General features: G+C 47.4%; 1 protein-coding gene across 4 annotated transcripts; it reads right to left on the reverse strand.

Annotated features, from left to right (window-relative positions):
- Positions 1-2,209: 2,209 nt before the first annotated feature.
- setd1ba (SET domain containing 1B, histone lysine methyltransferase a) lies at positions 2,210-23,401 on the reverse strand. 4 transcript variants are annotated; one of them, XM_060050028.1, is made up of 20 exons: positions 22,674-23,401; positions 21,761-21,877; positions 19,681-20,726; positions 19,332-19,480; positions 18,920-19,018; positions 18,306-18,576; positions 17,099-17,220; positions 15,460-16,587; positions 12,587-13,294; positions 11,972-12,145; positions 11,757-11,844; positions 10,792-11,000; positions 10,548-10,635; positions 9,728-10,150; positions 7,925-9,244; positions 7,280-7,446; positions 6,507-6,632; positions 5,837-5,956; positions 5,473-5,610; positions 2,210-4,894 (listed from the first exon to the last, which is right to left on the reverse strand). In XM_060050028.1, exons 3-20 carry the CDS (start codon positions 19,739-19,741, stop codon positions 4,721-4,723), a joined length of 5,565 nt encoding a protein of 1,854 aa, XP_059906011.1. In that variant the 5' UTR covers positions 19,742-20,726; positions 21,761-21,877; positions 22,674-23,401; the 3' UTR covers positions 2,210-4,720. The 4 variants fall into 4 exon arrangements, with proteins under 4 accessions (XP_059906011.1, XP_059906010.1, XP_059906014.1 ...); XM_060050027.1 differs by having other exon boundaries at positions 22,285-23,401; XM_060050031.1 differs by lacking the exon at positions 19,681-20,726.
- Between the last annotated feature and the right edge of the window lie 893 nt (positions 23,402-24,294).

Raw genomic sequence — 24,294 nt, forward strand, 5'->3', positions numbered from 1 at the left:
AGCTGTCTCTCAAGAGCTCCGGTAAGTCATATTATAATGGAATTTTCTTGATTTAGAATTGCTTACAGCCGTCTTAAATCTGTATATTTGTCTAGGTCTAAAGTCATTTACCTCAGGGTGCGCTCTAACTTCTAAACAGGCAGCTCCACTGATGTTATCACTGCAAGGGCAACCGCCCTTCTATCCAGCCTGGTGTTGCTTATCGCCAGCAATTCCGTCAAGGCAAAGCACATTTATTTACATAGCACCCTTCAAAACCCAAAGGCCATGAATTCTTAGCCACCTCTATAATTAGATTTAGTTTTCATGTTTTATTTTATTTTTTAATCTATAAATAAAAAAGTTGCAAAAATATGGATTTATCAGAATATCTACTTAAATCATCACATTTCTGCCCAGGTGCAGCGTTGTAAGCTGCTCAAAATAGGGGTTGGTATTTAAGAGGTTAAAGTTTAGGTACATAGCGACACCAATATGTTTGACTTGGCTTTTAGATTAATCTTTCCTCCTGTACACCAGAAACCATTATTTTTAGTTTATTTCACTTGTGGAAATGTTGGCAAATCCAGTCATTCATTTGCTTTATGCAATTGAAACTGAATAATTTAGACCATTGTCACCTGGTTTAAATTAGCCCCTTTACGTTTCATGAGGAGGGACCCACAAATGGACCCTTGAGGAACCCCCACAAGTAACCTTTGCCCTCTCAGGTAGTTACCAATAGATACCTAAGAGTCTTTAAAGTGAGTCTCTATCCCCAACTGTTCTCCAGAGGGAAACTGCAGAGTGAGACCTTAAAGGTCTGAAGATAATCCTGCCCTTCTTTTGACCTTTGGGATGAACCATTTAGATGAACACAGTAGCCCCCTTTGTTAAATGTTTAGTTTCAGGTAAAGAGACAGTGGTTCTTTGTCTAAAATAATATAAGTTAAAAGGTTTTACCATCAAGTTCTGTGTGATTAGTCTCAATTGCAATGAAACAGTATAGTCATGGAAGGCCAATCCTAAACACATGCCTGTTGGAGTGATTTATCAAGGACACGGGTGGTGTATCTATTCTATCTGGAAAGAAAAGGAGAGGACAAGTTGAGACACTCGTGCTGCAAGACCTTCTACTAACTATACCCTTGCTGCAATTACATTGCAATTCTTAATCTGGACATCAGCTCTCCAACCCGCCTCGTATGCTTGTGCAAGGATTTCTTCACTCATTAGCAAATATTGAGCTGCAAATGGATTAAAAGTGGATTTGTCAGCAAAGCATATGTCGCAAAGAGTATGTCAACATTGTGTGTTGTGATTTAGACAACCACTTGTTAACAAATCGCAACCTAGTGGACAATACAGCTGTTGTACCTTGTAATGTTCCTTGTTACCGAATTACAACTTGGCAACATCGTTAGGCAGTTCTACATTCTACGTTACTACCATAGGCTCCTACGTTTCTTTTGTGATCAATTTTGCATTTGCTATTGAGTTATGATGGAAATTAAGATTTAGATAGTCAAAACGTTGGCTGTATCTGATGTGATGCCGTAAATAGCCTTCATAAATGAATGAGAAGATGCCAACTTGATCGACATGGCTTACAACAAAGTAGTAAATGTTTCCAAAACTCAACACATGCTGGGGATGTAGAGATATTGTGCTTCTACTAAATAATAAAATACACGCTCCTGGTGACGAATGGAGTATATTCTAGTTACAAGCAGGATTTTAGCCCTGGCCTTTCTACTGCAGAAGTGTGCAGGTGCTGTCATCTGCTGGACAGATAAATAATGATGAGGTCCTTCATGATGCACCCGAGCAAAGGTCGTGCTTCCTTTAAGGTTCAGTGTGGAACTCATTGTCCCTTTCTCTGCAGTCCTTCCCCCTCTGCCTTTTATCATAATAAATCATTAAAATAATAATAAAAAAAAAAAGATAATTACTAATAACGGCCATAAGGTTAACTAGTGTGAATGATGTACCACAATTAATACGTAACATGTCATAGTAATTTGGTCATGGAAACTTTTTGCGTTAATTGCTGTCACCTGTTCAAGGCGCAACAGTAGTGACCTTATAAACGGTAGCTTGCTTCAAGTAGCCACCAGGTGGTGCCGTTAAACCCATTTACAAGGCATTTATACATAAAAATGGCTCTTAGAAAACGTCTATAACCTCAGCGTTTCTTTGCGTACGCATTGATTTTAATAAGTTGTCACCATTTGTATGCAAAATTGCCTTTATTTTCCATGATCTCCATTTTCATACATTTGTTTGTATAATAAATAGACATGAGAAACAGGCTGAAAATTCTGTCCCCTTCCCATGTTGATTCTGCACCATTTTTTTTCTGCGCACTGCAAACATGTTTCATAGAATTTACAACTGAAAATTAAAAACCAAAGCTTGACACAAGCTGAAATCACTGCTACCGGCCCTTTGTTCACCTCATAAGTTACATACATGTATGAGCCGTGTTCGGTGTAGCAAACCCCAGAAACAAAAATATATATATAGTATTCACAGTTTAGATATTTACACTTTTTAAGATTACAAAGGATATGGGCAGAAAAATGAAGACGTTTCCACAAGAAACAATCTTTCAAAAAGGTAGGAGACATTTTCAGTACGTAATGGACCTTTTTTCTCGTTTAAATAAACCACCTTTTAACCCTTGTTAAACTTGGCAGATTCCTTTTACAGATCCCTGAAAATATCTTCTTAAATACTCAGTCTTTTGTCTAAAAAAACTTAACAAAAAAATGCATCATTAAAAGTATTACATTTGTGAAGTAAAAAAAAGAAAATCAAAATCTATACAATAGTTCATGTACAATATTAACATCAACGGTGTTGTGGGGGAAAAACACAAAAAAAACAACTTAGAATCTTCCCAGCTGATGGAGGGCAATGACTGACTTGGTCGAAAAAGGAATCCGATTGACTAGAAATAACAGGAAGCTGAAGTGCAAGCCTCTAGTGCATTGACGTCCATGAAGAAGATCCGCCTTCTTAGTGACGCATTGTTAAAGAAACAACGTTAGAGGACAGACGGACCGAGGAAACACTGATCAAAACACTGGTAGTAAAGCGGGGGGGGAGAGGGATTAGGGGCTAGAGAAAGGGGTTAAGTTGTGAGATGGATGGAGGAAGAGGAGGTCTAGGTTTTGAAGAAGAGGTGTAGTTCTAAGTGGGGTGGAGGAAGAGCTATCGGGGTTGGGAAAGGAGACTAGTTGTTAGAGGGGTGGAGCGAGAGGTAGGGTTTTTAAGAGGGGCTGGAGGAAGCACTACAAGATGGAGCAGGTTCACTTTCGAGACAATCATCCATAACACCTCATTAGGAAAGAACAAACCAATAGATGAATACAGACACACACCTCTTCATGCCAAACACCACTAACAATGGTGACAATGGGCGACTAACTTGTGCATGCAACTTAACATTGCTGTCTGAGACGACAAACAGACACACACACACAGACACACTCAAATGGCACTTAACGTAATTTCGTCAGCTTTTTTTTCTTTTTTTCATACACCATTTTCTTTTTCAAAAGTGACAAATATATTATTTCCTCACAATGTAGGGTGTTAAATTAGACTGGAGACTCCGATTCTGAAGAATCGAACCCTTCAGCCACTATAACCTACAGGGTTCTCCCAAGTCTCTTTCTTTTTTTTTAATCCAAAATGAAAATACTTAACCTAAGTCTCTCAAACCGTAACCTGGCAACAAGTGAACACTCAATCATGCACTCAACACAATAAACAATCACGTCTTTGAAAAAAACAAAAACTAGATCATAAAACATGTACAGAAGAATCAAAAAACACTGGATATTCGTTAATACCATCAGAGTTGGTTTTAGTTTTGCACCTAGAATCCTTACCTTTGCATAAACTCAAAAAGGAAGCAGCGATACTGGCTGGTGACCGTGAGAGATAGCCTAACGTCCCGTACAAAATGTATGCGGTTGTGGTTGTTTTTTTCTTTTGTTGTGGAGGTTGTGGTGTAGTTTCAGAAAACGGGTGCATCAGAAGAGGTAGAGCCAGAAACCAGCACGGTTTCTTCACGTGGAGGGCCAGTTGTACAACGTTTGAGCTTTTCCTTTCAAGCCCCATCTAGGGTGCCACTGGTTGAATCTGGGGAGACTCTGGCTTCAGGCTTTGGGGGGGGATCTTCCTAAGAGCGTGCGTGTGTGCGTGTTTGTCTGTGACACCGCGTTTCTAAGCAGCTCTCCATGCTAAGTCTATGTGCTGTGGGACATGTACCACATGTGGTAAAGCTGACGTGAGTTAAAGTGATAGTACATTCAGACGTACGGAAAACACAAACGGGCCTTACGGGTTCGGGAGACTGCTGAATCGACTCTTAACCACGTTACCGAGTTCATTAAGAATGTGCCAGCAAGGCCTAGTATCTCGGGCCAATATTTCAGTCAGTGGCAGTAGTCAAACAATTTTCTTTTCTGTACCGTAGCACCAGAAATCGTAAACAATCTTTAGGGAAATGTGTGTGCGCGCGTGTGTTGGGGAGTCAAAAACATACAACTGATCCGTAGCCACAAAATCTTTTCTTTTGGCATGGGGAGTCTGTGTGAGTGTCGGGTTAGTGGGGGACGGACGGGGGGGGACGGGGGGACGGGGGGGGACGGGGGGGACAGTGCTTCTCGGTTGGGTTCTCTCTTTTCTTTCTCAAGACGCCCTTGTCGGTAGAATGGACAGCGAGGGATCAGTTGAGGGTTCCCCTGCAGTTCTCCGCCCCACACAGACAGGGGATCTTCTCGTCCTCTATGGGGAACTTGTAGTCGTAGGTGATCTCCTCGTTGACGTTGATGGGCTGCCGCGAGTAGATGACGATCTTCTTCTGGGCCTCCACCGTGATCACCTTGGCGTAGCAGTTGGGCTACGGGGAAACACGTCGTCATGTTAACGACCTGCAGATATATCGGTTGGTCCGATTTTATGGGCCGATATTGACCCGTCACGGATATATATCGTTATCGGCGTACACCTTTTTGCCGACACGCACCGTTAGAAAGGGTGTTGCTGTATAAACTTAATCACCTTTTTATAAATCCTCTATTGTGGGGGTCGAATGTTGATTTTTTTATACAGAGCACATCCACGTAAACACTCTCATATGAAAGGTTAACGGCTCCTTCACATAGGTTCCATTAGCTCATGATCTTAAAAAGGTGACACATTCTACCACCAGGTGCGAGTGTGATTAGCCGTTCCAAGCCGTTTTGAAAATCGGCCTCTTCTGACGTCACCAGTGGTAGTGTCCACCTAGATGTGTGCTGGAAAGGTCAGTCTACCAGCCCACACAGTGGACTGGGTAGGCTGGTAGACTGGTCAGCGTTGCTCATCTATCCGTCATACAGCTAGGTGGACACAGCCACACATGTTTGAAGAGGCAGATTTTCAAAACGGCGTCGTTCAGGCCATGGGATGCGAGGGTCGTGTGCTGTGGGGTCTTACGTTGCAGCTGTGGTTGATGAAGCGGGCGAAGTTGCCGCACTTGGTGGCGTCGATGATGGTGTCGTGGTCCACGCGGAACATGTAGCTGCTGCCGATCCCCTCTTCCTCGTAGCGCTTCTCCCGCATGTCCGCGATCACCTGGGAGACACACACACACGTTAGCCTTTCATGTAGTGCCATTGGACAGGGGTGTTTAAGGGGTGAAAAGGGGTGTCGTGAAGGGAGTGAGGAGACTGTTGTTTCGTTGCATACAGGAACACTCTGGACTGTTCTTTATTTTTTATTTAAAAAGGGTTCTGGTGATCGTGGGTAATAGGTGGTTTAGCAAATGACCCCCTCGGCCAACACCCGAGCCTCTGCCCACCTGTCGGATGTTCTGGCCGACGTATTCGATGACCATCTCGTCGGCGGCGATGGGCTCCAGAGCAAACAGACCCCAGTCGTGGATGCCCGACCGACAGAACCGGATCTTCTTCTTGCGGAACTGGAGACAAGAGACGGGAAATGAGGACGTAGGGCACACTCAAGGGTAGTAAGTACTATATGAGTACCAATGAGTGAAGTAGCACTTATAGTTGACCCTCCCACCCAGAGTGTATTGATGATTCAATGCTCTACCAATTCAGTACGATGGAATCGAGGAATGGATGACTGGAGCACAGTATTAGTTTTACCATTCACTAGTTAAATTTGAGTAAAACATTTGGTTGACCTGAAGCCGGTTGATTTTAATCAATTTGTTTTACCTTAAACTGGTTGATTTGTATCAATTTGGTTGACCTGCAGCCGGTTGAATTAGAATATATATTTCTTAACTTTAACTGGTTAATTTTGAGTTAAACATGTGTTTTACCTTAAGCTGGTTGAATTTGAGTTAAACACGTGTTTTACCTTAAGCTGGTTGAATTTGAGTAAACTTGTTTTACCTTAAGCTGGTTGAATTTGAGTTAAAAATGTGTTTTACCTTAAGCTGGTTGAATTTGAGTTAACATGTTTTACCTTAAGCTGGTTGAATTTGAGTTAACATGTTTTACCTTAAGCTGGTTGAATTTGAGCAGGTCGCTGTCACAAGCGAACGAAGAGAGCAGGCGCCGCTGTTCCGAGCGGCGCTCTGAGCCCGATCTGGTGGACACGTGGACCTGGGCAGGAATGCTCATCCCCTGGGGAGACAGAGGGCGGGGGTGAGGAGTCTGTACCGTGTTCACCGCTCCACTAGGTCATAATGGCTCATATGATCAAGTCTATAAAAGGGATGCCCCAATGACGACAGTAGGTTCAGATACAGGTGATACACCAGAATAACAACCAGTCTCTCCGTGCAAACATCCATGGCAAAGGTACATAGAAATGTTTCCAACATCCAAAATGAAAAGAAAAAGTATACTCCGACACAGTGCGTTCTGACAGATGAAGCGCTAGGGCCGCTTATGGAAAGAATCATAATCACGATTATTTGGGTCAATATTGAAATTACGATTATTCAAAACACGATGCATTCATTCAGCATTTCTCTCCAGAACAACACTTTGTAGCTGAGAACTTTGGCATTTCCCCTGAAAAAAAATACACAAAATGTTTCCATCGAAAATAATGAACAAACACTTATCCATCTGTTTTGCAATTTCAATGAAACATTTAATGAATAAAACAAATATGATTTACAAAAAAATAAATAAATTAAACCCGATTATATTAGTTTGGAGAGTTTGACCCAGAAATCATAATAACGTTCAAAATGTGCTAAATTGCACGGCCCTATGAGCGCTGAGCCTTATCCCCGCGCCCCTCACGCCCCCGGGGGCCTCACCTGGGTGTCGGCGGGGGGCTCCTCCGACAGCAGTCGCGTGCTCTGCAGGTACTTGATCTTGTCCTTCCTCTCGATCTTGTAGTAGCCCTCGCTGCGGGCGCAGCCGGTGGAGTGGTCACGCATGCCGTCGTCGCGCCGCTTGCGCTTCACCGCCGGCACGTTGGTAGGTGCAGAGGAGTTAAGGGCCACAGCGCAACCGTCAGAGAACCCACCGCCTGGCTAACTTCTGAGGGGGGGGGGGGGGGTTCTAAAGGCTAGCGGGTTTGTTGTTTGAACGGCGGCGAGGAATCGTCCCGCCGACGGACATACAGCCCTGACGTTTGACGGGAGAGGACACCTGAACTGGAATAGCTTCAAATAGGAAGCATGAATGGGGTTCGGGCTTTGTCGTGTTGTTAAAAACACCGAACCCCTGCTATAGCATCAGAACCTCAGACAGTTACTGAGTTACTGCTTTTCTGTTTCACCTTATAAAAGTAACATGCATTCGCTTCTCATCATTAGAAAACATCCCCCTTTAGCTGCCTCTCACCATTATACACAATGCGGTAAATGCCTCCCCGTAATGGCCAGAAGAGGGCGCCAACAACAACAACCATCCCTTCATGAGTACACACAAACGGCGGGAGGAGCAGTGAAGGATATGAGGGTGGTTGACCCACAGCGTGTCGTTCAGCCAGACGTTGCAGTCGTCCTGCTGCAGCATCTTGTCGTAGGTGACCTGCAGCAGGCGGATGTCCTCCTCGTCGATGCCGTCGTTCCAGATGTCGTACAGGATGGTCACCTCCTCGAAGTCGCTGCGCAGCGCGAAGCAGGGCCGCGAGGGCGTGGCGGCGGGTGACAGGCTGTCCAGCAGCAGCTCCTCCCAGCGGCGCCGCGCCCGCCGCGCCGGCTGCACCGACGACAGCCGGTAGGGCGGGAAGCCGTCGTCGTCGTCGAGGCACGCCTCCGCCTTGACCGTCTTCTCTTCCCGGAAGTCCAGGCCGCGGTGGTCCGACGCCTCGGGGCGCTTCGGGGGCAACGCCGCGTCGGGGAGCAGCGACCTCGCGTGGGGGTCCGGCAGGAGGGCCGAGGGGTCCGGCGACTCGGCGGGCGGCATCGGCTCCGAGGGGAACTTCTTGTTCTTGGGCCGGCCGAGCTTCCTCTTGCTGGAGGCCAGGAGGTCGGGCGTGGCGGGGACCTCCGCCGGGGGCGGGTCCTCCGAGAGCTCGGCCGAGTCCTCCGCCGAGGTGGACAGGGCGGGCGGCGGCGGCGGCGGCGGCGTCGGGGTGGACGGCAGGGGGGCCGGCGCCGTGAAGGGCGGCTCCTTGAAGAGCGGCCGCTCGTCCCGGCTCTCCGACGAGGGCTTCCTGTGGAGGGGGGCGGGCTCTGGGAAGACCGGCGTGAAGGTGAGGTCGCGGCCCGGCGTGCGGGGGATCCCCGAGCCCGGGACGGGGGACTGGGCGGGGTAGGAGAAGGGGCTGCCGAGGACGTGGGGGGAGCTGAGCAGGAGGCTGCCGCCCGTCAGCGGGGCGTCGCCGCCGGGCGTGACCGGCACCACGTCGCTGCTCTGCGACTGGAGCGGGCCCCGGGCGCGGCCCCCCGGGGGGTCCCGGCCCGGGGTGCGGGGGAACTCCTCGTCGTCCGTGGACGTGCGGGGCCAGCGGGAGACGTCGTGCGGCGCGGGGCCCGCCGGGGGAGGGGGAGGCAGCGGGGGGAGGCGGCCTTCTAGCGCCGGGTGGGGCGGGAGGGGGAGGTGCATGAGGGCGGCGGGGTGGGGTTTGGGGGGCGGGGGGTCTGTCTTTAGGGCGGGCGGGGGGGTCTTTCTACAGGGGGTGCCCGCCGCCGTCTGAGGCTTGCCTTGAACGTCGTTGTCGCTCTCGCTGAGGGAGCCCGTGGGGGTCGGGGGTCGGAGGACGTAGTCCTGGGGGGGGCGGGACTTGGGCGTCGGAGCGGCGCCTTTGGCCTCCGCATTGGGCGCCTCTGCTGCAACACAAACAGGAAATACAGAGTGAGAGAGAGTCAGGGGGAAGAGAGAGAGAGAGACAGAGAGAGAGAGAGAGAGAGAGAGAGACAGAGAGAGAGAGACAGAGAGAGAGAGAGAGAGAGAGAGACAGAGAGAGAGAGACAGAGAGACAGAGAGACAGAGAGAGAGAGAGAGAGAGAGAGAGAGAGAGAGAGAGAGAGAGACAGAGAGACAGAGAGACAGAGAGAAAGAAAGAAAGAAAGAAAGAAAGAAAGAAAGAAAGAGAGAGAGAGACACAGGGAGAGAGAGACACAGGGAGAGAGAGACACAGGGAGAGAGAGACACAGGGAGAGAGAGACACAGGGAGAGAGTGAGAGAGAATCAGAGAGTGAAAGTGAAAGTGAGACGGAGAGATGACACAGACACACACACACACGAGATACAAACAGAGCATTAGAGAGACACAGAGCATTAGAGAGAGACAGAGGGTGAGTGAAACCAACCTGGTATGTGTTTGGGTGAGGGTGGCCTGAGGCGGTCCGGGCTGGGCGGCCCAGGGGGGGGTCCGTCGTCCTTGGGGCTGGGGGGTCTCCGTTTAGACTTGATCCTCAGCTCCTCCGCGGGGCTGGCGTCGTTGCCGGAGTCGTCCTCGGGACAGGGGCCCGTGGGGGTCCGCGGCCGCCGGGCCTCCGACGCCACCTCCACCTCCGCCGCCTCCTCGTCGGAGGAGGAAGACGAGGAGGAGGAAGAGGACGACGACGACGACCGCACCTGGAGCTCCTTGTCCCCGTCGTCGGGGTCGGCCACCAGCTCCTCCTTCTCCTCGGCCTCCTGCTCCTCGCCCGAGCTCGACTCGTACTCGGACGAGTCGCCGCTGGCCGCCGACGAGTCGTAGCTGGCCTTGGACGACGCCGAGCTCTCCACCTCTGTTGGAGGGAACAGAAAGGGGCCGCGGTCAGACGGTGGACGGAGACCGCACGAAGGAGTCGCACGGGAACAAATGGGGGGACGCTGAGGCTGCTTGATTATGGAAATCATAATCAGTTATTTTACGATTATTTTTGAGTTTATAAAATAATAATCCTGCTGCATTTATTCAGCCTTTCTCTCACGTTGTAACTGAGAACCCTTAAAAAAAGACCAAAAAAATTCTAGCCGATTTTTTTTTTTATAAAATCTGTACAAGTACGTATCCAGCTGTTCTGAAATTTCTATAAAACATTTCATGAATAAAATAAAGATATCTTAAAAAATATATCTAACAATAATATTGTTTCAACAAAATGGGACTGATTGCAGAGCCCTGGGGGACATCACGGTTACCGTCGTCGGACGAGTCTGTGGAGTCACCGTCACTGCCGCTGGACGACTCGGCCTCTTCGTCCTCCTCCTCCTCCTCCTCGGCACTCTCCTGTAACAACGAGTGTGAGGTGACGTTAAGGTGACAGACCCCTTCGGTTTGGAGCGTCTTTGGTCACATATTCAGTCAGGTGGTTCAAAGCACGGATGAGACCGAGCATAACCGGTCGCTTACGTTTGCAAAGCCGTCGACGTCACTCGACCGTACCTTGTCTGACGATAGCCTTTGCGTGGCCTTGGCTTCATCCAAGTCCTCCTCCCGGTCCGACAGAGACTCCTCCTTCTCCGACGTCTCCACCTGCTCCTCGCCCTCGCTGTCCAGTTTCAGGGGTCTGGAGGGCCGCCGCTTTGCCGCGATTCCCTCCGCGTCCATCTTGGAGTCTTCCGAGGGGAGCTCCGCGGGGTCTCTGTCCCGGTCTGAACGGAAACAAGAGAGCGTGATGAAGGGGAGTTTAAGACGTCAAAACAATGCCCACTCCACAACCCATAATTAAATCAGCTGACTGACGGACTAGACTGGTGTTGCTACTGAAAATGAGAGGGCGCCACAAGATGGTGCTGTCGAGCCGCAATGGCATAAGGGATCGGGACTATATGGAATAATATCTGAATCCTGGTAATTGTATTAGCCAGATTATAGATTACAACTGGGCAATTGCCTCATGCATAACACAAAACTCAAACAGACCTTCAAAATGGTCAGATCTGTAATGAATGTTCCAGGTTGACAGAAGCTTGATAAAGCTAGTCCAAATTTAAATATTTAACCATAACGTTCATGTAGTTTGCCTTTTATACTGATTATTCCTAGCTAATGAGGAACCAATTTCAGTTGGTTTGTTGGGAATTGGATGATTGGCCTAGGAGATGTTTGGTAAGAAGTCTAGGGTCCTGATGGTCGTTGGAGACCAAAAGCACCTGCATCATTATGGACTCTTTCTAATTGGCCTTTTGTCAATTAGAAAGAGTTGCCCGTTGAGCGTGCTAGAGACTTGGTCCAACCGGTTGCTAGTCCCAGATTTGGAGGGTTGCCGACATGTGGGGGAAAAGTGAGCAAGGGGAACCTTGTGGCCGAGAGAATCGTAAGAAATCCTCATCGACAACAGGTGTCCTAACCACACCTAATCAGAACATATGTATACTGTATAATAATAATACTAATCCATGGCTCACCTTCATCCTCCAGCTCGTCGTCCACAGGGGTGGACGGCCGCACGCGCTTGTTGTCCCCTGAAGCGATGGGATCGGGCTTCCGCTTCACCTAACACCCCCCAGACACACACACACACACACACACACACACCACCGATCAGCGACCCAGACATCAGACTCCTCTCCCCCCCCCCCCAGGTGGGGCCTTTGTTTCGCAGGCAGCGGGCGAGGCTCACCTTGAAGGAGGGCAGGCGGATGGCCCCCCGTAGGCAGATCCCCATGCCCATGCCCTCGTAGCTCAACGCCTCGCCCTTGTTCCAGTTCTCCAGCAGGCTGGAGCTGATGGGCTCCTTGGGTTTGGGCCTCTCCTCCTCCTTGCCCTCGCCGGCCTTCACGGGGGTCAGGGACGCCTGGGGAACGAGAGAGGCCGTTAAACGGTCGGGTTCTACGGTCGGTTGCATCTGGGGTCCACAGGGTGCAAGGTATGAGTGTACTGACACCTATCCAAAACTAATGCGTTATCACACATCATATTAAGTATCATGTTCAAGTTTAGTTCCTCCTGGGTCTATGCCAGAACCACCCGATTCTAGAATAGGCAATTTTGTAAAGCGTATTCCAAACTATTTAAGCTTTGTTTGCATTAAGAACTGTGTCAACATCATAACAATGCTGATCATATCCTTATTCAAAAGATTACATCAGTAAGTATTCAAATCACATATTCTATTTTGCTTGGCAAATTCACTAGTCAAAATGCGCGACAACAGAATGGTAATTGAGAGGGAGAACACAAAAAAAAGTTGTTAGAGAATTTAGGCAGGATATCAGCGGTGTGTCCGTGGGCATACCTTGGCCGAGCGCTCCTTCTTGTCCCACCAGTCGTCGAAGGCCCGGAACGCCACCACCTCCACCATCTTGCGGTTGAGGTCCCTCTTCATGATGGCCTTCAGCTCCTTGACGATGACCAGCAGCACGCCGTCCACCGTGGCCTTGTGGGGGTCCTCCTTCTGGTCCTCGTAGCCGGGCGGGGGCACGGCCGGGTTGAACTTGGGGATGCTGGGCTGGGGCCAGGGCTGCCCGGGGCTCCCCGCCGGCGTGGCCCCCATGGAGACGGGGGCGTAGGGCCCCCCGAAGGGCACCGAGGCGCCGCCGCCCATGTAGTGCGGGTAGGGGTAGGGCCCGCCGCCCGTCTGCGACATGCGGCTCAGCATCTGGGTCTGCATCTGGAAGGACATGTGCACGCTGCCCCACTGCGGCAGGCAGTTCATCAGGTCCATCTGCATCAGGGGCATCATGCCCGGCGGGTAGGGGCCCATGTGCGGCAGCATGTGGTGCGGGACCCCGGCCAGGTGCGGGTGGGCCCCGGGGAGGGCCAGGTGGGCGTGTTGGAGGGCGAAGGCCGACTGGTGAATGGGGAACATGGAGTGGCCCGGGTGCATGGGCGACACGGCCGAGTTCACCACGATGCCCTTCGCGCACTCGCTGCTGTCGAGCGGCGAGCCGCCGGGCATCTCGTCCTCGGAGATCTCCATGTCCTCCCCCGAGGAGTGGTTACCCTGGGGGACAAGAGACAGTGAGGTCAGACCCTGGTTACCCTGGGGGACAAGACACAGTGAGGGTCAGACCCTGGTTACCCTGAGGACGGGACACAGTGAGGGTCAGACCCTGGTTACCCTGGGGACAAGACACAGTGAGGGTCAGACCCTGGTTACCCTGAGGACAAGACACAGTGAGGTCAGACCCTGGTTACCCTGGGGGACAAGAGACAGTGAGGTCAGACCCTGGTTACCCTGGGGGACAAGACACAGTGAGGGTCAGACCCTGGTTACCCTGAGGACAAGACACAGTGAGGTCAGACCCTGGTTACCCTGGGGACAAGACACAGTGAGGGTCAGACCATGATTACCCTGAGGACGGGACAGCCCTTTGGCTTTGAAGGACAAAATAATTGAAAAGCTTGGGGGGAAATGCTTTTTTCAAGTTATTAATTTATTATTATGGTTCTGGTTTAATATTGGTGGCAAAACTGTTTATAGTATCTTGTCATTTAAGAGCATACTCATGAATAAGGAACTCATGTTTGACCTTTAGTAAGCGTAGTCGCACTCCTTCTCAAATCTGTCCAGTGTCTCAACAGCTTTTCCGATAATATTGAGACAGCCCATAAATGCTGAAGTTCCAAATCAAATTTTGGCCAGAATATCATTCATATTTATAATTTAATGATTGACATTCACTCATGAAATTACTTTAAAGCAACCTTTGATTATATCACACATGATATCAGCATACACACACACATCTCAGTTCACATATGCACTTATCTTTTACAGCCACACAGAATGGCCAAGAGGTCCCATAGCGATATAAAAAAATAATTGTGCAACCATAACGCAACAACTTACAGCACAACATCAACATTATCATCTATCATTAAATAACTATGAGATAATGTATGAATTATAAATGTGTGGATGGGAGCAAGGTGCCGACAAAGGCCACGATTAAAGGGTTAGGGCTAGGTCTTGTCCAAGGCAATCCTTACATTAAACCACACTGGCAGAACCAAACTTCAGCAGGCTTCAAGTTGTGCACAGGAGTGGCCTCTAAATAGGTGAAAGAAAGGTTTGCTTTTGTGATACTAAAGAAAAAGAGTGAAATTGGAGACACAATGCCACTGTGGCCCTGCCCGACCGTCAGCCTCCGTCAAACCAGGAAGTGTGTAGCAGCCTCGGGCCAACGGACAGATTGTGTTTAGATCCAAGCGGGCGTGCTTTTGCATACGTTAGAAAGAGGAAATGAAAGCATCCTATTCCACAAAAGCAGAACGGCTCCTATTTCATCACTAAGAGGATATACAGCACGGTATATTTACCCTTCGGTCACTTTGTAAACACAACAGAAACCTGTGATGCATTTGCCATGCACAGGTCCATAGCACCTAAGCACCTGCTGAGGGTGCAAAAGAAAAGTCAAAACCATTATTTTTGAAAAAGCGTCTAATTTTGGCAGTTCAGTTACAGTTCAAATACAGTTGGCTGTTCACTTCCTCTGTGCCCTACGCTACTATGGCTAGGCTCCAGCTGTGGTAGGTAAACAAGAGTCAGGGCTCCAGACTAACTTTTTCCTTGGGTGCACTGGTGAGCCTACATTTTTAATTTGGGTGCACCAGCACGTATTTATGGTGCACCCAAATTTTGAGTTGTTTACCGGCGTTGCTATTGTTACCGGTCTTGCGTGTTCCAACGGTTTACTAGGTGTCTAATAAATCGCTGTCTAATCAATACTTCATTCACTGCCTCTTCCGTGGTTATTACAATATTATGAATAGACTGCTCTGTAAAAAAAAATATAATAATAATTATACCAGATACATTTTCAGTCGCACCGGTGCGCCCAAATAAAATATTTGGTCGCACTACCCCGAATTCTAGGCGCACTCTGGAGCCCTGAGAGTACCAGGCCCGTATGGCCAAATGATGTTGGCAACATTAGCTAGTCTTCAAGTGGCTCGCACTAACCACAATATTACCATTGAGATTAGGGACGCACCGAGAGGACATTGTCCCTTTGGATGATATCGGCCAATGAGTTTCAGCGACGGTGGCGGTTGCGGACGGTTGCACCCTAATAAATAAACCCTACATAAATAACTTATTGTGCAACATAATGGAGCGCCCAACGAATGCCAACACTGTGAAAACACTGAATGCCGTCTTACCAGGTCTGTGTTTTCCGTGGGGGTGTGGTTCCCAAAGGGGCCCTCCTTCAGGTCGTTGGTCTTCTCCGGGACCGGAGAGCACGGCCTCTTGAGCAGGGGGGCGGAGCCGAGGACGGGCTCCTCGTCGTCCGACTCGGGCAGCGGCGTGGGGCTGACGTCCTCCAGCCCCGTGCTGGGGGGCCGCGAGGTCCGCGGGCCGGCCTGACACGACGACGCGCCCGTGTACGGGGGCACGGGGGACAGCTGGGAGGACGAGGAGGAGATGGGGCTGCCCTCCATCCGCACCTCCGTGTCCGAGTCGCGCTCCGCCAGGAAGGGCAGCTTCGTCCGCTTCTCCTTCAGGAGCATCTCGATGCGGGAGTCCAGGCTGTTGCGCTCGGCGTCCAGCGTGGGGTTGCCGGGCGAGGGCCGGCGCTCGGGGGTCCGCGGCAACGGCGGCGTGCTGGGCGGGGGGCCCGGCTCCGGCGGGGGGACGGGGGGCGGCGTCTCTGGCCGGTTCTTGTCGGTGGACGGCGTGGTGGGGGCGACCGGCGGGGGCTGCGGCGGCCGGATGTACTCGCCGTCCCGCTGGCCCGGGTGGTGAAATGAGGACTCGTTGGCGGGCGGGAAGGCGGGCGGCGGCGGCGCCTGGTAGGCGGGGTAGGACGACTTGAAGCTGGCCACCGCCGGCGGAGGAGGGGGCGTGTAGGGGAAGGGGGAGGCGGGGGCCGGGGGCTCGGGGGGCGTCACTTGGTGCGTCTTGTAGGACGCCGGCTCCGAGGACGACGGGGTGGTGACCCGGTACGTGTTGCTGCGGTACTGCGGCTTCTCGGGCCGGCGGTTGTAGGCGTCCTGGAACTTGCTCTCGTGGCGGCGCGACCTGCCGGAGCTCTCCGTGCGGCTGGCCTGGTAGGCGGGGGTGGACGTCCGGCTGGAGTAGTTGGAGTCCTGGGAGAAGGGCGTGCCCGACTGGCGCGGCGTGTGGGGGGTCCCCTGGGACTGGGGCGTCTCCTGCCTCAGGCTGGAGTACGCCGTGTCCATGGAGAGCGGCGTGCTGCTGCTGTTGGCGGCGGCGGCGCTGCCGGCCGCTGTTCCCCCCGTCGTCCCCGAGGCTCCGCTCTCCGACGGCCGGCGACTCGGTTCACAGTTCTGCGCGGGAGGAACCAGAGGGGAGAGATTCTCAGTCTGGCTTGAGGCTCAACTAACCAATCGTTGCAATCACGTACCAAAAGAGACCCATGAATACTTTATGTACCGGGATTAGACCAATAAGCATCGCCAAAAACAATGTCTACGCTGTTTTTGCCGATACAATCTTAGGATGAAAAACGGGACAACCGAGTCGTTACAGCTCAGATGTTGTGGCGCTTGTCTCAACTGTACAACATACTATCAAAACTAATCCTGAGTAAATCAGACCAGGTGCAAGAACCAGGAAGAACCAGGTGCTGGATTTGAGGAAGCACATGTCCTAAATAATGTAGCATATGCACAAAAAAATAAATATATATATATATATATATATATATTATTGAAAAGCCAGTGCTACACCTTAGAATTCACAGACCATTCCACGGAACCATGTTTAAGCGTCGAGCTGGTTTGCAATCATCTAAGCAAAATATTTTTTGTATTCATTGTTAAAAAGAAGAAGTGTTACCAGTAGGGCTTCAGCGAGACTGTGAGGGGAGACATCGCTGCCATCCTCCACACCAACAGGTAGTGTCAAGGGCGTGTAGCTGCCGTTCAGTAGGAGCTGGAAATACCGAAGACGATTTTCACCTAAATCGAATAATTTCAGAAAGAAATTCAAAACAGTTAGTTATGTGTGGCCAATTTGTCATTGATCTTATGTTTAACCTTTTAAATGCGAGGTCAAAAGGTAGAATAAATAGTAATCAGGAAACATTGTGATAATATCATTTAATGCAGCCGTAATACTAGCCTTCTAGTGCAGGGAATGTGAAAAACGCATTATTTCATTTAGAAGAGAAAATTAAAATAATTAAGATGATAAGTAACAAAAAAAAGATGAATGACGATGATCTAGAAGATATAGACATAAAGTGGAACTATCAATTGGAAAACATTCTGTCTGGCTTCAATGCAAAAGTTTAAATTAGTGCTGTCACTATAGTGTGCATTCATGCAATGTTTTGTAAAGCTATCTTAATAGACATGTTACAGACAAGCAATTACACAGGGCATCCTAAACAGACCCTGTCTCTTTAAGAGAAACCACTACGGGATGTTACATTCATGACACAGGCTCTCTAGTCGTGTAAACAAAAGTGAATACAAGACCAGTTTCATCAAGTGTGCAATTGGAATCCGGTAGACCTAGAGTTATAATAAAATGATGCTCTTTAAAATAAAAAACCTCACAACAAATCCATACGGAATGGAGGCATTGAAGTATTGCCAGTGAATGCTTAAATCAAGTAAAACTAATTGTAAAACCCCAAATAACCCACCGTAGTCTTGCGCCAATCGCGTTTAAGTTATATTACATGGCTGTGACACGGCTAGCGAAATCAAAACATCAATTTTCCAATAAGCAAGAAAGCAAACAAGCTTTGATCATGCATTCATATAAAGGACACACACACACACACACACACACACACACACACACACACACACACACACACACACACACACACACACACACACACACACACACACACACACACACACACACACACACACACACGTGTGGAAGTGTAAAACTTAAAAAAATTCTTGTTACGAATGTTAATCTTAACCCACGACAACTGCCATTATAATAATAAGCATAACTTGAACCATTAACTTAATAAACTATAATGAAAACCATCGGCTTTTGAAATGGTGAAACGCTTGTTTACCTTTCGGGTCTAGCTCCACGTGGATAATGTTGCCCATGACAGATGTGTTGTGAAGAGTCTGAACAGCCAGCTTGGCTGCTTTCACGTTCTCAAAAACAACTTTGGCGATCCCCAGATGCTTTTTATTTTTGGGATTGTATAAAATGTCTACTTCTTCGAGGTCACCGTATTTCTTGCACATCTCGGTGAGAAACGGCTCCCGTATGTTGTCATTCAGCCTCGCAAATGTCACCTCCTTTGGAGGCACGCGACCGATGTAACATTCATCGATCTGGAAAATAAATCAATCGGATTATTGATAGGGAATCTCAACATCATGAAATCACCAAGTTATTAGGACTAAAAGTTGAAATTGGAGCAATGGCGCAAATCACCGTCCCCTTCACTCAAAAATTACAATCAATAGTTGAATTAATGAATGTCGATGGAAAGTGTATACTTTTGATCATCTTTTGACATTCAATTACCAGTTCGCAGGTATTCAACAATCACTTTTTAAGAATCAGCAGGGGGGTGTGTCTGTCTATTTCACTTGAACTCATTTGACAGCCCCCCCCCCCGCCACAAAAAAAAACTTGGAAAATCATTGCACGGATGCGCCAAAATACAGCTACCTTAAACGTTGGGACCGGGAGGTCCGTTTCTTTGTATTTCGTCCATAGACGACCGATCCTCGGGTCCCGGACTGATTCCAGTGGCAGCATCCCAGAATTCTGCAGACGGGGGAGAGTTAACATTATAACTATACATATAATAATTTATATGGGGAAGGGGTCATATTGTTCTCGCTCCATTCAAAACTCCGGAACACGCTAGACTAACTTTTTGTGCCAAGCACTGTTCTGCGTAACTTATACACAAGCATTCCGACATGAAACGACTACCCATGTAGCTCAAGTCACATAATAAGGAAGATACAGCAAGGCATTTTTGGCGTCCAACTACAGCGACTAATGCTACGTTAACCTAGCATGGAGTTATTCTGCAACGGTTGCAACGAAACGCGGATGCAAACGGCGTACTGACGGGCATGTTGAAGGTCTGTCCATCGTAACGATATAGTTTGTGTTGTCCCTTCTTCAATGCTGGGTCAATAATCAACTTGTAACTCCTCCAATGGTGACTTCGCTTCTCCCCCGAACTGCACACGGGATGATCCATGCCGTTCGCCAGACCTGAAACAGAAGGCAGCGTTAATGCAACCAGAGTCAAAACGCGGTCCGGCTGTCGTATGGTCACATTGTGCAAAATATTACCAAATGCCTGACTTTTACTGAACGTTAATAAGCACGGCGATAACCAGAAATAGGGATCAAACGTATCCCAGTTACCGAAACAGACATTAGGCTGGAGAAAGAAAAAAGAACAAGCTTACTTGAACTCTGCTTTCTACCATGATCCTCGTTCAGTCTGTTTCTTTCCCCTGGCTTGGACATGATTTGTCCGAATAAATGCTTTCTATTGGTAAAAAAACAATATTGCTTTCCTTTCGTGGCTTACATTACATGATTTAGCTTGAGGAATACTGGCTCCTTTTAGGCGAGAGCCAACACATATTGTGCCTCTAGTCGGTAGCTTCTGTCTCTCCCACAATACACCGCTGAGCTTGCCCACCTCCTGTATTAGCCACACTTTCGTCAAAAAACTTAGCCTAATTTCTATCCGTTATTTATGGTTGCCATAGCATCCAAGGAAGTCGATGTGTAATATTGGTTTAGACATTTTATATTCACGCATAAATCCAACATGTATGCCGACTTAATATATTTTTTGGGCCTCAAATCTCAAATTGATTGTTGGTGTTGAATCTGCCGATTGCATTTACTCAAATGGCAAACAAGCTAGATACAGGGGGCAATATTTAGTAAACCTGTTTTATAGTAGGCTAACACAAGTATTATGCCCGAGAACACGGTATAACCCCCGCATTATTTCATATTTACAAGCTTTTACATTAAAGTTGACATAGTCGCCCTTCTATTTGGGGGGATGCATTGACTCGAGGAGCATGGCACTGAACGGAATACCTGAGCCTTGGGAATACTGCCTAATTATTTTTTCTCTAAATGCTAAGTGATTACGTGTAAATACGATTTTGCGAAAGAGCCACAATCAAATCGCCTATCTTTAAATATTAGCTTTTTTGTAAAAGGTTTAGTCGACCCTTCTAAATATAATCAAATGTCAAAGATCCAATCTATTCTATCCCATTTTACAATTCACCACGGAAACGTGAAATTATGGCAGGTTAACCACTTTGGATTTGGACGCAAGGATATTCCCAGAATGGGGGGTTGTTTGTCATTGCTTGATATTTTGCAGTGCTTGGGCAATTGGCTGGTTAACAGTGGAAGCTCCGACGGCCAATCAGAATGAAGCACCATCTCAGCATTCAGCTATTAGAGGCAAGGCTCAGGAATCCTTCAACAGAGAGCAGAGAGAGAGGGGGCTGAGCGCTCTCGGCAGCCATTTTCCTGAAACAGGACTCAATGGCCTATATGGGTTTCCTTTGTTCCAAAGGGGATCTTATACTTGATTTGCTCATCTCTTATGGACTATGATAAAACTATGATTCCTCCTTTAAAGGATTGAGAAGAAGGAAGATAAAATACTGGATGTAACCCCTTTGACATTTTGAACCTTTTTTCCTCTGCCTGGAATCCATCTTTATTTTAACTAGGCCATGGCACACCCATATATATATATATATATATGTGTAGTGTTTGTTTCTAAAGTAAAAAAGAAAAAAACATGTAAATAAACAGCTTAAAGATCTGGTGGAGTTGGATAGAGTGTAACACTGAAATGACAATCTGTGATGGTATACGTAATGGCCTTATAGGATAGAAATGAGTAAGTTACATTCTTTTATAAAAAAATGTCAGTTTTATAGTTAAGTTATGCATTGATGTGAGGCATGCAATGGCTGTTAGTAAAAGTAAATTTCAATGGTCCGTTTTAATGAGCTGTCATGAAATTCATCATGAAGGAACAATGGCATGTCTGTGATCACGGGCATACTACTATTCAAATATCCGTTGTAGGTTATTTGCAAACGCTCCCTAAATATCACTCGTGGGCCACAGACAATATACCATCACCTTTGGCATTATCGTTTGTATGTGCTTTTAAATATTGACTATTCTTTAATAACCCTTTCCATTTCGATATACTAATGATTTCCTCTTTCAGCAGGGATATCCTGTGAATTCAATAGACCTTGGCTTTGGTGCATTTAACTACCCTATGTCAGCGTGCTTTGGTGACTTCAGCAGCGCTTAACGGCAGGCTCTGCGTTTGGCATTACAGAACCAAATGTGTTCACTGACCTTCCCTCAAGGGCAAATTACAATGTCTGTAGAACACCAACCAGGCAGTTGTTTGCGTATATACAATGGCTCAAATGTCCTGCTTAGTCCTAGAGTAAACCCATGGAGAAAACATCAAATATTTACCTTTTCATTTTGGGGAAAAGCAGTTAACAGGCCTAAGTACAGGGTCAGAAGAAATGCTCTCAATTCCATCTTCGGATCCTCTAGTAATGGCATTAGGAAATGGTGGGAATTCATCTCCTGCAAAGGAACACATCCATTAGCAAGAAGAAAATATAGCTGTTTTCAAACGTTTCATTAATACTAGGCACTGCCTATTGACCAACGAATATGCAGAACGCTTCAAGCAGCATCTGAGCTATATGCACAGTATCACTTTTCTGGAAGACAGGATTGCAGCCAGTGTTAACCTCGTCCACGTGAAGATATCAGACCTAGACTACACACCATTTAAGCTCAACAAATGAAGGGGGTTTAAAGGTAATGGATTTTCGTGCCGACTCTTAATGTTTATATTCACGTGTAAATGTTGGAATATATTTAAGCATCAATGAAATGGAAGGGGACGGGAATGAATTAACTAAAAAATAAACTGTTTGTGTGACAGCCTATTGGGAAATCATTTTATTGGTATTGTAGGAACTTACAGTTAGGTTTTCAAAACATGTAATCCAGAAGAGAATCTTATTCGAGCTAAACCCTTATGGGATGTGAAACATCTTGTATATTTCACTGCATGGCTTCCTTTGTCCACAGAAACCCTTTAGTCTACATTTGTTCAGTGTGTTCTCTGCGTTTCAAAATGGCTCCTTCACACAAAGGAGAACACTGTGCTGGAAAAGTTCCTGCGCCATCACTGGGTGAGGCTCGATCTTTCCAGGACAGTAATGTGTCCTACGAGCCACTCAGTTCGTAGGATCGTAGAGAAAAACATAGCTTCCATTTTATAACTCATGTATGGGATAGACTTCTAAACTAGAAAAACAGAGAAAGAAATCATTTCGATATCTGTGTAGAAAGGCAACATTAGGCATACTCCGTCTCGTCGACTTGAGGCAGCTGCGGGCGGCTGACCGGTCCAAACTGGTTTTGGCAGCAACGACAGACAGTTGCCACGCGAGCTCGCAAGCTGCACCCCACTGCCATATAAGGTCATATAAAACAACGTTAAAAGAACGCAGATATTTTTCCTCAGGACACTGAAAGAGATCCGTGGTCCTGCGTCTTCCTTGCATCTGTGGCTGTCTATTCAAGGACGTGGTTCGAATAGATTTTGGTGTTGACAAGCCACGGATACGCAACACCCAAGAAGGAAGTAATTTATCCAATTCACTAAGGGAAAACGAAGACTGGGAAACTGGGGATAGTGTGTGTCATTTAATTCTTCCTGCGATGTAGGCCTATTCTTAACCTGAACATTTTGTGGAGCCTAACGTTATTGCGCAATCTTTGTTTGCTTCCCGTGGCGTCGACCCCATAAACCGCGGGCCACGTCATTTTATTTAGCTGTTGATCTGTGTGTCTTTTCCAAAACAAAATGCCAATTGTGTAGACGTGGCTTTAAGTGACCGTTACGGTAAGATCAAAACTAAATCGTTACCACTTCAAACTGCCTCTAATCGGCACGACGCTATTTATTACTTTGTTTTCCAAACAGTTTCTTTTTCCATTGGAGGCCTGTTTTTCTAGTTCAGCTGCATTCCATAATGCCTTTTCAGGCCACGAGTTAAATTCCCTCTGACATTGGATGCAAACACGTAGGCCCACAACAATGCAGAAGAGCGTTAAATAACACGTATATGCCTACTTATCTCGGTTTTATGTGTTATATGTATGTCTTCGTCCACCAGTCTCATAGGTGAAGGGTTACAACGCTGTTTACAGGGTTATTTTTAGGCCTTCCCCACTCCCTAGTGGGTTGGGCCAGCATTACGCAAATTCAGACTGGAAAGAATTAAGGCTGGAATATTCCACAAAGGAGTGGAGTGGCCCCGTTCTGCAGTACAAAGTTCTCCTGCTCTCTCCTCTCGACCAACAGCCCGCAGGTACTGGTTTGCTTTTCCTGCTAAAGCCGACATACGAGAATAAAAATACAATTAAAGTGCATAGTTAGATTGGCTCCCAGACCAATTGTTTATAGATGTTTGTATAGTCTACAGGGGTGCTTGCTCTGCAGATCTGCCCTCGTGAAGAACAGTGGATTCATTTAATCAGTGATCTTTTAATATTCTGAATTGTTGAGGCTACATGGAGTATTTAAGGATGTATACAGGCTTGACAACGACGTTCTTCTACGACTTCTTATTGTTGAGGTCTGGTGTGGTCGATTTATAAGGATTGACTATTGTTGAATGCATTTTGCAATGTCCTGAATCTGTGTATATTATGTGAAAATATATCTTTACGTCCTTACTATTTGCATTGTTTTCAGTATTTTGTATTGCGTAGGGTTAGGTGTGCACAATTACCTTTTTATTTTACTGTTTTATTGTCATTAAATTCAGGAAATATTGTAATAAAATAGGCTGAACAACAAATTGCTCTCTTTCCTGTTGTAAGTATCAAGAAAATCAAAACCCATCAATTTACTTTTTATGTTACAGCTGTTCAAATGAAATGCATGGTTGTAAATGTTATAGCCTTCTAGGAATATAACT

Source organism: Gadus macrocephalus, chromosome 4, assembly GCF_031168955.1.
Source record: "Gadus macrocephalus chromosome 4, ASM3116895v1".
In the NCBI taxonomy this organism is placed as follows: Eukaryota; Metazoa; Chordata; class Actinopteri; order Gadiformes; family Gadidae; genus Gadus; species Gadus macrocephalus.